Source organism: Sceloporus occidentalis, unplaced genomic scaffold (genome assembly GCF_023333645.1).
Source record: "Sceloporus occidentalis isolate IW3139 unplaced genomic scaffold, rSceOcc1.0.p SCAF_124, whole genome shotgun sequence".
NCBI lineage: Eukaryota > Metazoa > Chordata > Lepidosauria > Squamata > Phrynosomatidae > Sceloporus > Sceloporus occidentalis.
In genome coordinates, this window is record NW_028317104.1 from 2819523 (window position 1) to 2832605 (window position 13083).

Below are 13083 nucleotides of genomic sequence, written 5' to 3' on the forward strand. Positions count from 1 at the left end.
AGCACCAGTGGGCAGACACCGTACGTGGCATCCTCCGCTGCGGCCCAAGGCCTGATAATCTGGTATTACAGGGACCACCGCGGCGATACCATCGTGTCCACGCACGCACCCACTGGACGGCGGCCTATGACCCTTCATAATAAACACCAGAAGTACGGTTTAGGTTTGCGTTGGCCGAGCACCTCGAACAAGAACAGCCACCAGTACGCGAGCCCGTCAGGAATGTCCTGCGCAAACCATGACTGCCGGCAGCATGCGCCGGGCGCCGCCATACATGAATCCTCACCGTGTGATTGTGGGGAAAAAATGGCACAAAGTATTTATTTTAAGGTCCAAAGCAGGGAAACTCGCCGAGAATGAAGGGCTGCTTATGACTTTTTGGGGGCAAAAACCACATATGGTTTATTGTGAGACTTGGTGCTGGCAGTAATACCCGCTCATACCAAATACCCCCAAACAATAACACGTCAGATACAAGTTAATCAAATATTTTATTATTGAAATATATACAAAGTTGTAAAATACAATAGTGGTTTCAGTAATTAAACTGCGCTTGCGGGGTAATAAGCATATCGCGCACGCGCACAAATACATGCCCTCTGACCGGATAGTATTAATACTGAGGATTAGAAAACCCAGAAATGTCTAAAAATACGATTGACAGGAAGCGGAGACGGGGTCCTGCCTTACAGAAAATACCGAGGGGACCGGAGCTCCCGTAGCGGGGGGTATAAAAGTTGCGACACTCGGGGCGGCGAAGATTGTGACTCAGCCATACAGCGAGCTCTTCTCAGAGGCGTCTGCAGTTAAACGGCACACGGGGCACCATACTTAAAATCTGCAGGGATGGGTCACGTTGGTTAGAATCGCAGCTTCCTTTAATAATAGTTTCGAATGTTTAACTCTTTCCCTTCTCCCAAAAACGATTGACATTGTGTGTGAGCAGGTCCCCAGTGCAAGCAATTCCATAAAGTGAGAAAAAAAAGGCAAATATGCATCACGGGACTGCCGTGTATCCGTTACACACTAACAGTAACACCCGGTATCGTGCAGATCAGAGACAGACGGATGTGTACGGTAGTTCAGAATGTTTGAACGGCATGTAAGGGTCTTGCACTCTGTGGCCCCTCGGTCCGCTCTGTGCCAGGAGTCTGCAGAAGTCCCGCTCCTCCGCTCACAGTTCATCCGACCGTCTTACCGGGGAATCCATCCCAAAGAAGGATGAGGACCGGCCGTGAACGTCGCGCTCCCGCTTCACGAACGCCGTGAACGAGGAAACACAGTTTCCAATGAAATGGTCGGACTGGCTGAGGATGTAGAGATCTATCTGAGCGACTTCTGGCTCCAGACACACAACTTTAACCTGCAAGCAGAACGTAGGAATCAGCAGTACACTAAACAGTTAAATATCACGAAGAGTGCCACACAGAACCGGGATGTGGCCCCACCTGCAGACCCCTTGTGTGCAAAGTAAATTCATTTGCCCAAAGCTCACCTTTTTCCCCAAAGCAGCGTGGATCTCCGCAGTGTATGACGTGGAGTCGGTGGCAATGTACACGGACCTGGCCTGGGACCTCTTCACCCAGCGAGTCACGGCACGAAGGATCTCCCTGAGGTCTGGGAGGCACATGTCCATGGTGAGGGGGGCCGCCTTCTGCCTATCGTACCCCACACATTGGGGGGACGCCATGAAGTGCGGTCCCGCCGTTCCATCTTTCAGCATGTTACAGGCATTTTTCTAAAGAAGGGTAATAAAACGGTTAAGAGATGCCGACGCATTTCACAATGACATTACTCGCAGCTCTTAGGACTGTGGGGTTTTTGGGTGAGGCTGTAGATCTATTTCAGCTTCCCCTGTCTATTTAGCGGATCTTCCCCTAATAATTATATTGTTTGAAGCAAAGACCCTTCCCTTTATATTTACTTATCGCACAGCATATACTTTTTACATCATTAAATAAAAGTTAAGTTTTACTCATCTTGCATAGGTTGGCTCTATAGTTTGGGGTTAAGTCCCATGTAGCCAATCACAGGCCATCAGCTCGGTTTAAATCGTTTTATGCTTTACGTTTACAAAATGTAGGGTCCCCCCCCCCAGCCGGTACAAAGGCTTTCTTTCTCACCCAGTCAGACCCGATCCGGAGGTGAATCCCCACGTAGGGTCTGGTGAGCAAAGTCCTGATGTGTTCCCGTCCCTGCTGATCTATCTTTTCAGACCACACCATGTACTTGTGCAATTCTCTGTGCTCCTCGAGAACTGGAAACTGGGCTGGGGCTCCCGGCAGAGCGAGAACCGGATGCCGAGACGGGGAAAACCTGGGGGCCAAAAAGGCAACCATTATAAATATATATATATATATATTACTGTTTTGTTAAATATGTGCAAAAAGTCACGTGACCTCCGGGGATTTCCTATTTTATTAGCTACTTTGACTTAGGGATATAAGAGGGACAACCAGCCGAGGAGATGAAATGCATGCTGGGAGTGCAACGAGAATTCAAAGGGGTTTTTTATTTTTGCTGCAAAATAGTTTTCCTTCCTTTTTAATACGGAATACCTTTTAACCCCTTCGTGACAAAGGCTGATTTTACTTTTTGTACCCTTTGTGACAATGGCCGTTTTAACATTTCTGCGCTGCTCGTGTTTAGCTGTAATTTTCTTCTTTCCCGTTTACTGAACCCACACACATTAGATATTGTTTTTTTCAGGACAAGAAGGGCTTTCTTTAGATGACATTGTTTTGATTGTATCATATTATTTACTATTAAAAAAAGTATAAAATATGGTGAAAAATTTAGAAAAAAATTACTGTTTCTAACTTTTAGTTGAAAAATCTTTTACTCATCTATAAAAGGTAATAAAAAAACCTGCTAAATAGATTCTACTATTTGTCCTGAGTTTAGAAATACCCAATGTTTTTATGTTTTTTTGCTTTTTTCTGCACGTTATGGAGCAATAAGTACAGGTAGCGTTTTGCTATTTCAAAGCCATTTTTTCCAAATCTGGTAATTCTTCCCCCCATGTGCCATTTCGGGTATCTTTGAAGCCGGCCAATGCAATTTACCCCATCAAGTCATATATTTTTGAAAACTAGACAGCCCAGGGTATTCCAAATGCTGGTATTTTAACCCTTTCCAAGCACTTATTCTACCATCAGCCTTTGTCAAACTTTATGGTAGTAATTTTTTTGCATTTGTTTTTTCACACACATTTTACTTTAGGTATAAATAAACAGGTTCTGGTATATGTCACTATCAAAAAACACCCCAATATGTGTTTAGCAACATCTCCTGAGTACAGCGATACCTCACATGAATGATTTTGCCTGGCTGTTTGGGGGCAAAAGGGCCACATTTGGGGCATGTACATTTTTCAATGTTGAACTTTGGCATTTGGGGATCCACTGCCCATGCCCTATTTGGTACATCTTTGAGCCGGGCCATTTCAGTGTGCCCAATAAAGCTATATATTTTTGAAAACTAGACACCCCAGGGTATTTCAAATGCTAGTATTTTAACTCTTTCCATGCACCATATCTACCACCAGTCTTTGTCAAACTTTGTGATAGTCATTTTTTTCCATTTGTTTTGTCACACACATTTTACTTCAGGTATGAATTAAAAAGTTCTCGTATATGTCACTATCACAAAACACCCCAATATGTGTTCAGCAACATCTCCTGAGCGCAGTGATACCCCACATGAATGATTTTGCCTGGCTGTTCTGGGGCAAAAGAGCCACATTTGGGGCATGCACATTTTTCAATGTTGAACTTTGGCATTTGGGGATCCACTGCCCATGCCCTATTTGGTACATCTTTGAGCCGGGCCATTTCAGTGTGCCCAACAAAACCATATATTTTTGAAAACTAGACACCCCAGGGTATTTTAAATGCTGGTATTTTAACTCTTTGCATGCACACATTTTACCACCAGCATTTTTTTAAAGTTTGCAGTAGTATTTTTGTGTGTGTATTTTTCCCACACACACCTACTTTATGTATGAATTTACAGCTCCTGGTATATGCCGCTGTCACACGACACCCCAATATGTGTTCAGCAACATCTCCTGAGTACAGTGATACCCCACATGCATGGGTTTGTCATTTTTGGGGGGAACTAAAAGGCCACATTTGGTACGTGTGCATTTTTCTAATTGGAAATTAGATGTGTGGCCATCCTTCCCGCCGTGTTAATTGGGACCTTGTTGAACCCGGCCAATTCAATTTACCCCATCAAATCATACATTTTTTAAAAGTAGACACCCCATGGGCATTTAATATGCCAGTATTTTAACTCTTTCCATGCGAGAATTGTTTTAAGCTAATATGCTAATTTTAGGACTTGCTCACAAAAATATATTTTTTATATATATATTTTATTTTTTTTAATTTTTTTTACATTTTTTTTCAACTTGAAGGTTCCCCTGATAGTGACATCAGTGGGAAATTATTTTTACATTTTACTGGTTTTTTACTATTTTTTTTCTATTATTAATTTTATTTTATTTTTAATTTATTTTTTCTAACCACACTGTGATTAGAAAGCTGAGCTCCATTGACTTGCATGGTTGAATGCAGTACCTATATTCAACCTGCAAGTGGAGCCAGAGTTCTCTAGAGGGTCTGGAGACCGTCTAGCGAACTTTTTAGACTTTATTGTTTTTCTGTATTGAATTTTCCCGGACCGCCGCCATCTTGCAGATGGCGAAGATCACCGGCAGCTGCGGCTGTGACCGCTCTCCGGAGCGGTCACAGTCCATCCCCAGGTAAGTGTTTGGTGTCGCTGGATGCCTCCTGATTGAGGTATTCCAGCGACACCATTTAAGTTTAGGAGGCGATAGTTGATCGCCTCCTAAACGCTTTTAAAACGGGCGTCCGCCGCCATACAAAGTATGGCGGATGTTGACGCCCCGGGGAGGGGCCAGAGATGGCCCCTTTGTGCCGATAATGGCGTTGCTGAATGCCTCGAGGTCGAGGCATTACAGCAACGCCGTTTCGGTGCAGAAAGCGAAAATAGATCGCTTTCTGCACCCGTTTAATGACGTGCCGGTCCTGGCACGTCATTTGTCGTTATCGACATGAATTTCCGTGACGTGCCCGGACCGGCAATTGTCATCAAGGGGTTAATGGTCCAATTTACAAAAGGTCTTCAGATGGACCTTTATAAACAATGCCAACGTGTGCATAACCAGCACTGGAACGATTAAGCTAACGTGTATCATGTAGTATGGGCACATGGCTGAGAACACGGAACGCCCGACGGCGATAGGACTTCTGTACCTACCTGCCATTCCACGCATCTTTATAATAGGCACTGAAGGTAATACCATCAAACAGCTCGGAATTAACAAAATTCACATGGAAGTGGTCCCAAAATGGCCCAAATGGGTTTCCGTCCTGAAACATGAAGAGGGGGGGGGGTAAACCCATATAAAGAATGTGCATATTGGCCATATAATACGGGACAGAGAATGATGGCGTCCAAGCAGCTCTATCCAGGAGGATCACTTCCACCATCGTGTATATTCTACCTTAACTCCATATACCCATCAAAAAACAAAGCCGCCATCACGCAAATTAACTGCCACCATCCGCTGAAGACATCCGACTACCTTCATAGGGCACGTCTTCTTGTCCTGGCTTCTCTGCGCAGCTACCCTGAAACAGTAGGCCACACGCTGGCTGGAGGGCCAATGGACGGGGGCAAGTTTCTCCATAAACTCCTCCATGCTGATCACCCTGTGAAACTTTCTTAAAGGCTGCAACTGGAAATACTCTTCGTAAGCCACGTGCACCTGCAGACGACAGAACAAAAATAAATCTCTTTACGTAAAACATGTCGGCTACCGGAGGCCCTCCCGGACAGCGGTCGCTGCTGATCGAGAAACTCATTGAGCTTCTGCTATGAAACCAGTTTTCCCGCTCGTGTGTCGGGAGGCCGTGTGTCACGTCACACGCGGATTACGCCGATTCCCATTTACATGTTTATTAAAGGTGCGGCGCACGGGACTTGCATTGGCGTACGGGGGCCGGTGATGATTATATACGATCCACGGAGGGACCACGAGAGTCCGATTCAGCATCTTTGCAAACGCCAAGGATCCTAGGAAGTGATCGGCCTGATTCCCAAACCTGCCTGTAAAGAAATGAGAAGTGCCGTTAGATGCAAAGTCTGAAGATATTTCCTTCTTTACAGGCACATGCGCAAAACGTTCCCCAGTCATGTCCTGGCACTGGGGGGCCACAGCGCTGGCAAAGTGCCCTGATACTCCCAGATAAAGGAGACTGCAGCCTTGGCACCATAAAACCCCTGGCACAGAACCCTCATGCCCCAGATACAGGGTACTGTGGTCCTGGCACAGAACCCTAATGCCCCAGATACAGGGCACTGCGGTGCTTGCGCAGAACGCTTATGCCCCAGATACAGAGGACTGCGGTCCTGACGCAGAACCCCAATGCCCCAGATACAGGGGACTGCGGTCCTGGCGCAGAACCCCAATGCCCCAGAAACAGGGTACTGCGGTGCTGGCGCAGAACCCTAATGCCCCAGATACAGGGGACTGCGGTGCTGGCGCGGAACCCTAATGCCTCAGATACAGGGGACTGAGAACACTAATGCCCCAGATACAGGGGACTATGGCCCTGGCGCAGAATGCTTATGCCCCTGGCAAAAAACCCCAGCGCCCCGGATACTGGCACTCACCCATGCAGGGGCAGTACAGCACATACCCGGATGGGTCCCATTCCGTCTCCACTCCGCTCACTGGGAGCAGCAGGAAAATGAGCCCCACCAGGAACCCCATCACCAAAAACCGGGGGACAGACCCCGATGTCTACACAACCGGAAATCAATCTATGGGCGCCGCCATCTTTGTGGATGTAAAATGTGCGTCCGACATATTGGTTGTGGCACAAAGATTTTTCTATAAGGGTCCCTTGGAAGCCATACACGGGCTTATGCCCCTGGGATCGGCAGTGCGCGCGCATTGTACCGAGATAATGCTCCCCGTATACTCCTCTCTACCCCCACAGGCTGCCAACTGGGCACAGCTCACGTGACCTGCCACCGTGACGCACACTGGTGACGCAACTCCCAGAACCCCCTGCGCAGCCAGGATCTTTCCTGCGGCCTCAGGGGGATAACGGAACCGGCGGGAAGCGGTAAAACGGGGGTGGGGTCTGTTCTTGCCCCATTAACCCGTTCCGCAGAGTCCCCGTCACCAGACCCCAGAGATCAGGCACCCCTATACCCCAATAGCATGGATCCCCAATAATCAGCGGCCCCCAAATATCAGGGACCTCATGCACCCAGTCAGTCTGGGGCCTGGATAACCAGGGGCTTCTGTGCTCGCCAGTAACTGGTGCACCTCACAAAACTTGACCCCCCAATACCCTATTAACCCAGGATGGTGGCCGGTAGAGGAGCTTCAGGCTAAAGAGCTGACAATGTGGGGCAATTGGGTCACTGGCCATTATCTCGTCAGCCTTGATTTACAGAGCAAATCTGCCATCTTATTCTTGGCAAAAAGACATTCCTCCATCTGACATTTTACCAAATCCTTTCCGAAATAATGTTTGTCTTCTGCGTCTCTTCCTCAGGGTAGAAGATGGTGACTCTTCCTCTGTTGCGTCTCCCTGGAGGGTGACGAGGGAGACCAGGCGTGCCGGTAAGTGACGTCCGTGCTGGTTCGTGGCGCTCTTTGTGTTACAGATGACAGCGATTTAATCATTTGGCTGTCTTTCTGTTCCAGGTCCAGAGGAGGAAAGCTCCTGCGTGCCAATGGAGAGACTCGCATACAGGCCTAGCGAAGAGCATTTGCCATGAAGACCCTTTTCTCTGCGATTTCACAGGAAACCTCAGAGTGGAAACCGGCGAGCGGACATGACGGAGGAGACCCTTTGGCCGTACCCTTTCATGAGACGTCACCACCTGCCGTTCCAGGCTCGAGCAAATCAGAGGGTCCGGCCCATACGGACCAGAAGTGTTTCACCTGTCCCCAGATGCTCTGCGCCAAAACCTTTTCATCCAAATATAAACTCTGCAGGTAAATCCAGCCAAAGCCCAAAGTGGAGAGAAAGAACGTAGGCTGTGGTTGAAAACCAGAGGATTATTGCTTCGAGTAGGTCAGCTCAGGGGAAACTCGCCACTAACAGGTGATTGTGACCCAAAGCCAAGGACCTGACCTTAATCCCCAAATTGGGAAAATAAAGACGGGGATATCCAAAGCTGCTTCAACTGGGAAAGATCTGAGTGTAGGGTAGGTGCACCCGACTCACCTGAGTTTTCACTCATGAGTATTAGTGGCTTACAGATTGCAGCTCTAATGCCCCGGGGTGGGGGTGCATTAGGTAGAATAGTACAGTTTCTGTTTCAAGAGAATAACCTGTTTATTTTTTTGTACTAAACCCATTGGCACCAGTCAGCGAGACTAAACATTGTTAATGGGAGTGGTGGTACTGGCTAAAGCTGGTGTTAAGAACTTGCCCCTTGTTGCCCTTTATTCTCAGTTTGATAGTAGAGGTCAGCGTGTGAGGAGGCCTCGCACTATACAAGTTTCCCACCATTTTCTATATTTTATTGTTCCAGGCATATGGCTACACACTCCATGCAGAAGTCTCATCAGTGTGTACATTGCGGGAAAATGTTCCATCGGAAGGACCACCTGAAAAATCACCTCCAGACTCACAACCCTAACAAAGAGGCTCTCCAGTGTCCCGAGTGCAGCAAACACTACAGCACCAAGCACGGCCACCGCCGCCATCTGGCTCTGCACGCGGCGGCCAGCGGGGACCTGAGCTGTAAGCTTTGCCTGCAGGTTTTCAGGGACAGCCAGGCCGTGCTGGACCACCTCAAGAGTCACTCTCGCCGAACCTCGGGGGGCAGCAAGGAGAAGAAGTACTCGTGCGAGCACTGCGACCGGTGTTTCTATACTCGCAAAGACGTACGCAGGCACCTGGTGGTGCACACGGGGCGCAAGGACTTCCAGTGTCACTTTTGCTTGCAGAGATTTGGCCGCAAGGACCACCTGACCCGCCATTTGAAAAAGAGCCACTGTGAAGAGATGCCTCACATAAAGACGGAGCCTCCTGACATGCCGAGCCACTTGAGCTACGGCTCTGCGATCGTGAAGGAGGAATTCGGTCCATTTGCGTGTCTGCAGCCCAGAGACCTGATGCCGTCAGGAATGTACTCAACTCCTTTCCAGGCAGTACCCGACAGCGGCATTTCCCACTATATGGGGCCAAATTCCCATTCACTGGGGCCAAATGACCCGACCAATAGTACAGCTTCTCTTCCTGCAGCTCCTTCACCCCGACCAACTAGCAGGTTCCCTCTCACAACTACCTCATACCTCCCCAAAAATGAGATGGATGGCTTTTTCTCGGAGGGCTCCGGGTGCTTTTCCCTCTCCTCCTCGGAGTTATCCCCGTCGGTGAGCCAGCCCTTAGTGGACGAGGCTTTTTTCTCCACGTTGTGTGATCCGCTGTCTGCTACCAGCATGGACTTCAGCCATTACCTAGGGTTTCTGCCTGTAAATGCTTGTAACATTCCCACGTCCGGCACCATCATGGGCTTTCCGCAAGGTGAACTGCAGCCGCTCACGCTCAACCACTCTCAGGCTCTCGGCTTCTCAGGGACAGTGGGTCCATGTCCACCTCCGGCCTGTACCTCAGAATTTACTGCTAGCACTCTGCCTCGGTTCCACCAAGCCTTCAAATAAACAGGGTGGGCCCAGTATCTTTACCTCAAGTAGCCTTAGCACATTTACCGCCATCTTGCGTAGTTAAGATAAAGCTCGAAGAATCGCAGAACTGTCCGTGTTGCCCTGTTTGCAAACACTTCTGCTCACACGGAAGGTCTCCTTACCTCAGGATCTCCGAGTCTGCAGCTTTCCATGCTGTGTCGGGACCGACACATACCCAACAATGTGAAATCCGTGGCAACAGAAACAGACTTTGGACAGACGTGTAGCGAGCTTGCATGTTAACCGTCAAGCGTGTCACACGAGTCTTTGCCATAGGATCACGCACCTCGTAGAGCTGTCTCTGCCGTTCCTCAGGCGGCAGTAAGAATGGTCAGTTTTGAAGTGAGGCGTCCTGATCAGACCCTCTGTTACTGTATCACTGTATCAGTGTCATATCTCACTTTATAGCAAGAAGGTTCCAGAATCTCCTACACGCAGGTCCTGGAGCCGTCTTCACGTAGAAGGTCAGCTGTAGCCATCTCACTTTGTCCGATGTCCTGCGGCTACTTTGCGTCCCCCGTTACCTCACTGGGCATCTCGGAGGAACCCTGACTTCCGGGATAAGATGCTCGTTTCATTGCTAGTGACAGATTCACTCGATCTGTTCAGTTTTCCCCCATGGGGATGAAAAATAACGAAGGGCTTTCATTTCTCAAGCGTGTAACACGCTGGTCTACTGCGACCGACCGGCACTTCTCGCTGCAAAAAAACATTCTCCAAACTCTAAAGAGCCACTAAATAACTCTACCTCGTTTTCTACAATCATAGGTTACTTGCACCTCCGCAGCTGACATAACCTAAACATGTCGGTGATCGCTTGCCCCACTTTCGGTTATTTTCTTCTGACAACCCCCCCCCCCTAGTCTAGTATAGTAAGCGTGCGCGGCAGGGCACCATCTCCGCATGGTTTTATAAAAAATCAGGGATGCTGCAGGGGGTAGAAAGTAGCGGGCAGCTGAAAAAATGCAGCCTTTTTCCTTAATGGGAAACTATACCCCGACCCCTACTCAGCGACCGCACAAACGCATGGTTTGCGCACACTTTTAGTGGGCTTGACGTTTACCTCTTCGAGCGAATGACGCGTACCTCGCTGTACAAATTTTGAATGTTAAGACTTTCGAGAAGCCAACTTTAGTTTCCTCTCCTAACGAACCCCCTGAGTTGTGTAGCTTCCGCTCGTTCTTGCCCGGCATGGAGCTCTGTGTGGGTCTGGCCCTTTACGCTAGTTCTATTTTTACATTGTTTAGGTTTTAAACGCACTTGTGATGAGGACGTTTTTAGGAGGCACGAGGATTGTAGCACTTAGCGCATGTGCCAAAGCGGGCCGTTCGGTGACCATTTACGGTACACAGGGACCCCTTTTGATGACATCATGAAGCTTTAGCTGTGCCAGAAACATTCGCATCAGACACAAACCAATACATATATATGAGTTACATGTCTGAACTCCACCTATGGCAGCACTTAAAGCCGTCTCCCAGTTTAAGATCCCGCAATACTGGAGGCACTGGGGGGTGTTAGCCGGGGGTCTTCCTCCGCCGGTCTGTTCTCCCGTAGCACTTTGTATCAGATTGGGTTTTTGTTCTGTGTTCACCGCCATGTTTGTATCCGACCAGATCTAAGTTCACGGCGAGAAGCTTATAAATAAACATGAATAGAGTGTAACGGCTCTGGTGCGTGCTTCTTCGGTACGAAAGAACGGACTCCCCAAAGGTTGGGCGTCACTCCAATTCCAGGTCAGTCGTTTAAGTGACTTCCGTCTGATGACTTCATGCTGGGTCTTCCGGGGGGATCCACAAAGGACGGCTGGGAATACGTCAGCCCGATAATTTACCAGAAGCCGAAGAGGATGGGAAGCGATTAATCACAGAGTATGTTTTATGGGATGAGCTGGCAACAAAAGTAAGGAAGTGTGCTTTCTAATCTCAAACTGGTTACCCATACAGAGCTGATCAAGTCTCTTAATAAATAAAGGTTCATTTTTTAGGAAAAGACATTTTTACTCCGGGGACAGCAGACATCGAGGGACAATGGTTCAGTTTACAAACGAGCGAGACAGGCAACGTCACCGGGGTGGGGGGCAGGTGGCGGCGCAGGCACACCTAAAATACACTCAGAAATAATGCATTAAACATGAAGCAAGTACGTCACCTGGACCTATTAATGCTGTTTTTTACAGGTTTTTTTTGTGTGTAGAGTTGGGGAAAACATTTCAATTCACTTAGTTGTGATACTTTGGGGTACAACGGGCTCTGTTGGCTCCTAAACGGCAGAAAACATTCCCGTTAACGTGATGACAGGCGTCGCATTTAACGTAGACGTCCGGGCTGTGAGATTTACAGAGGCATCGAGCCCCGACCCCGCGGCCAGACTGGGACCCTCGCTATGGCACAGTTATTTACTTTATTTTATTTCTTAGAGAAAAAGCATGTTTCCAATAAAAAAAGGTCAAATAGAAACAATATAAGGGGTGTTTATTTACAAAACCAAGACAAAAAAAAGAGTACAGTTTAAAAAAAAAAAAAATCTCATTAATATCTGCAAGATATTCAATTAAAAAATGGAATATAACTTCTTTTGGGTTATGGTTGAGCTGAATTCAGGCCGGACTGGCCCCTCGGACAGATGATGAAGGATTGTAAATGTGTTTTTTTTCCCCCCATAATCTGCGGCACAACACAACCTCTGAGGCTCCTGAAATCTGTAGTATTGAAAAAGCTGCATGAGACACAAGCCACGCGACGTAAGAGACGGACGACATCGATGCCTAGATCCAGCTTCTCTCTGTAAATTCTCTGCTCTCGGCAATCAGTTTCATCTGACAGACGGCAGGACCGGCGGCACGATCCGACGGCTCCAGACCAGCACGTTAAAGAAACTCCCCCAAAAAGAAGCACTTTTTCCACCTACGGCTGTCATACAAAGAGGAGGAAAGCGCCCACTCCGCGTGGGTATTGTGCATGCGCAAGGAACAGACTTCTCCCAATCTGCTTCCCGTGGATTGTCGAGTGGCGAAACACCCAAAGTTTTGTCTAATCAACTCTTCGATCACCTAACGGTCAACAAAGTGCTTCCTCTAACACCAACCACCCCCTAAAAATCACCCCCCTCCGATCTCAAACCCAAATAATTTAAAAATAAAGGAAAAAAAAATATAGTAGAGAGATAGACAGATTTCAGCTAAAAAGAAAAAAACCTGCAATGGGAAACTGGATACCAGGAGGTTAAAATGCAGTTATATGGAATTCCTCGCCCCATCCGTGGACTCGGTACCAAACATTACATTCGGGGTGAGGGTGACAGAATGTTATGTTTCCCTGCTGGTGGGGTCTCTG

At 48.0% G+C, this 13083-nt stretch overlaps 2 protein-coding genes across 2 annotated transcripts; one reads left to right on the top strand and one right to left on the bottom strand.

Moving 5' to 3' along the window:
* Nucleotides 1-1174: 1174 nt before the first annotated feature.
* LOC149282049 (GDP-fucose protein O-fucosyltransferase 1-like) lies at nt 1175-9040 on the bottom strand. Its single transcript, XM_089498704.1, has 8 exons — nt 8875-9040; nt 6706-6765; nt 6017-6138; nt 5615-5797; nt 5287-5399; nt 2124-2316; nt 1496-1738; nt 1175-1363 (listed from the first exon to the last, which is right to left on the bottom strand). The coding sequence occupies exons 1-8, from the start codon at nt 9038-9040 to the stop codon at nt 1175-1177; spliced, it is 1269 nt and encodes a 422-aa protein (XP_089354830.1).
* Nucleotides 9041-9064: 24 nt separating this feature from the next.
* Nucleotides 9065-9724, top strand: LOC149282050 (zinc finger protein PLAGL2-like). Its single transcript, XM_089498705.1, has one exon. It carries the CDS (start codon nt 9065-9067, stop codon nt 9722-9724), a length of 660 nt encoding a protein of 219 aa, XP_089354831.1.
* The last annotated feature ends 3359 nt before the right edge of the window (nt 9725-13083 follow it).

What these genes read in the sequence shown, in the direction of transcription:
- LOC149282049 (XM_089498704.1), bottom strand. Translation starts at nt 9,040, where the DNA reads ATGGCGGGTCAGGTGGTCCTTGCGGCCAAATCTCTGCAAGCAAAAGTG. An exon ending in TCTCCTTGCTGCCCCCCGAG is followed by an intron (nt 6,766 to 8,874) that starts GTTCGGCGAGAG and finishes TGCTGCTCCCAG; the next exon opens with TGAGCGGAGTGGAGACGGAA. An exon ending in ACGCTGCTTTGGGGAAAAAG is followed by an intron (nt 1,364 to 1,495) that starts GTGAGCTTTGGG and finishes TTCTGCTTGCAG; the next exon opens with GTTAAAGTTGTGTGTCTGGA.
- LOC149282050 (XM_089498705.1), top strand. Translation starts at nt 9,065, where the DNA reads ATGCCTCACATAAAGACGGAGCCTCCTGACATGCCGAGCCACTTGAGC.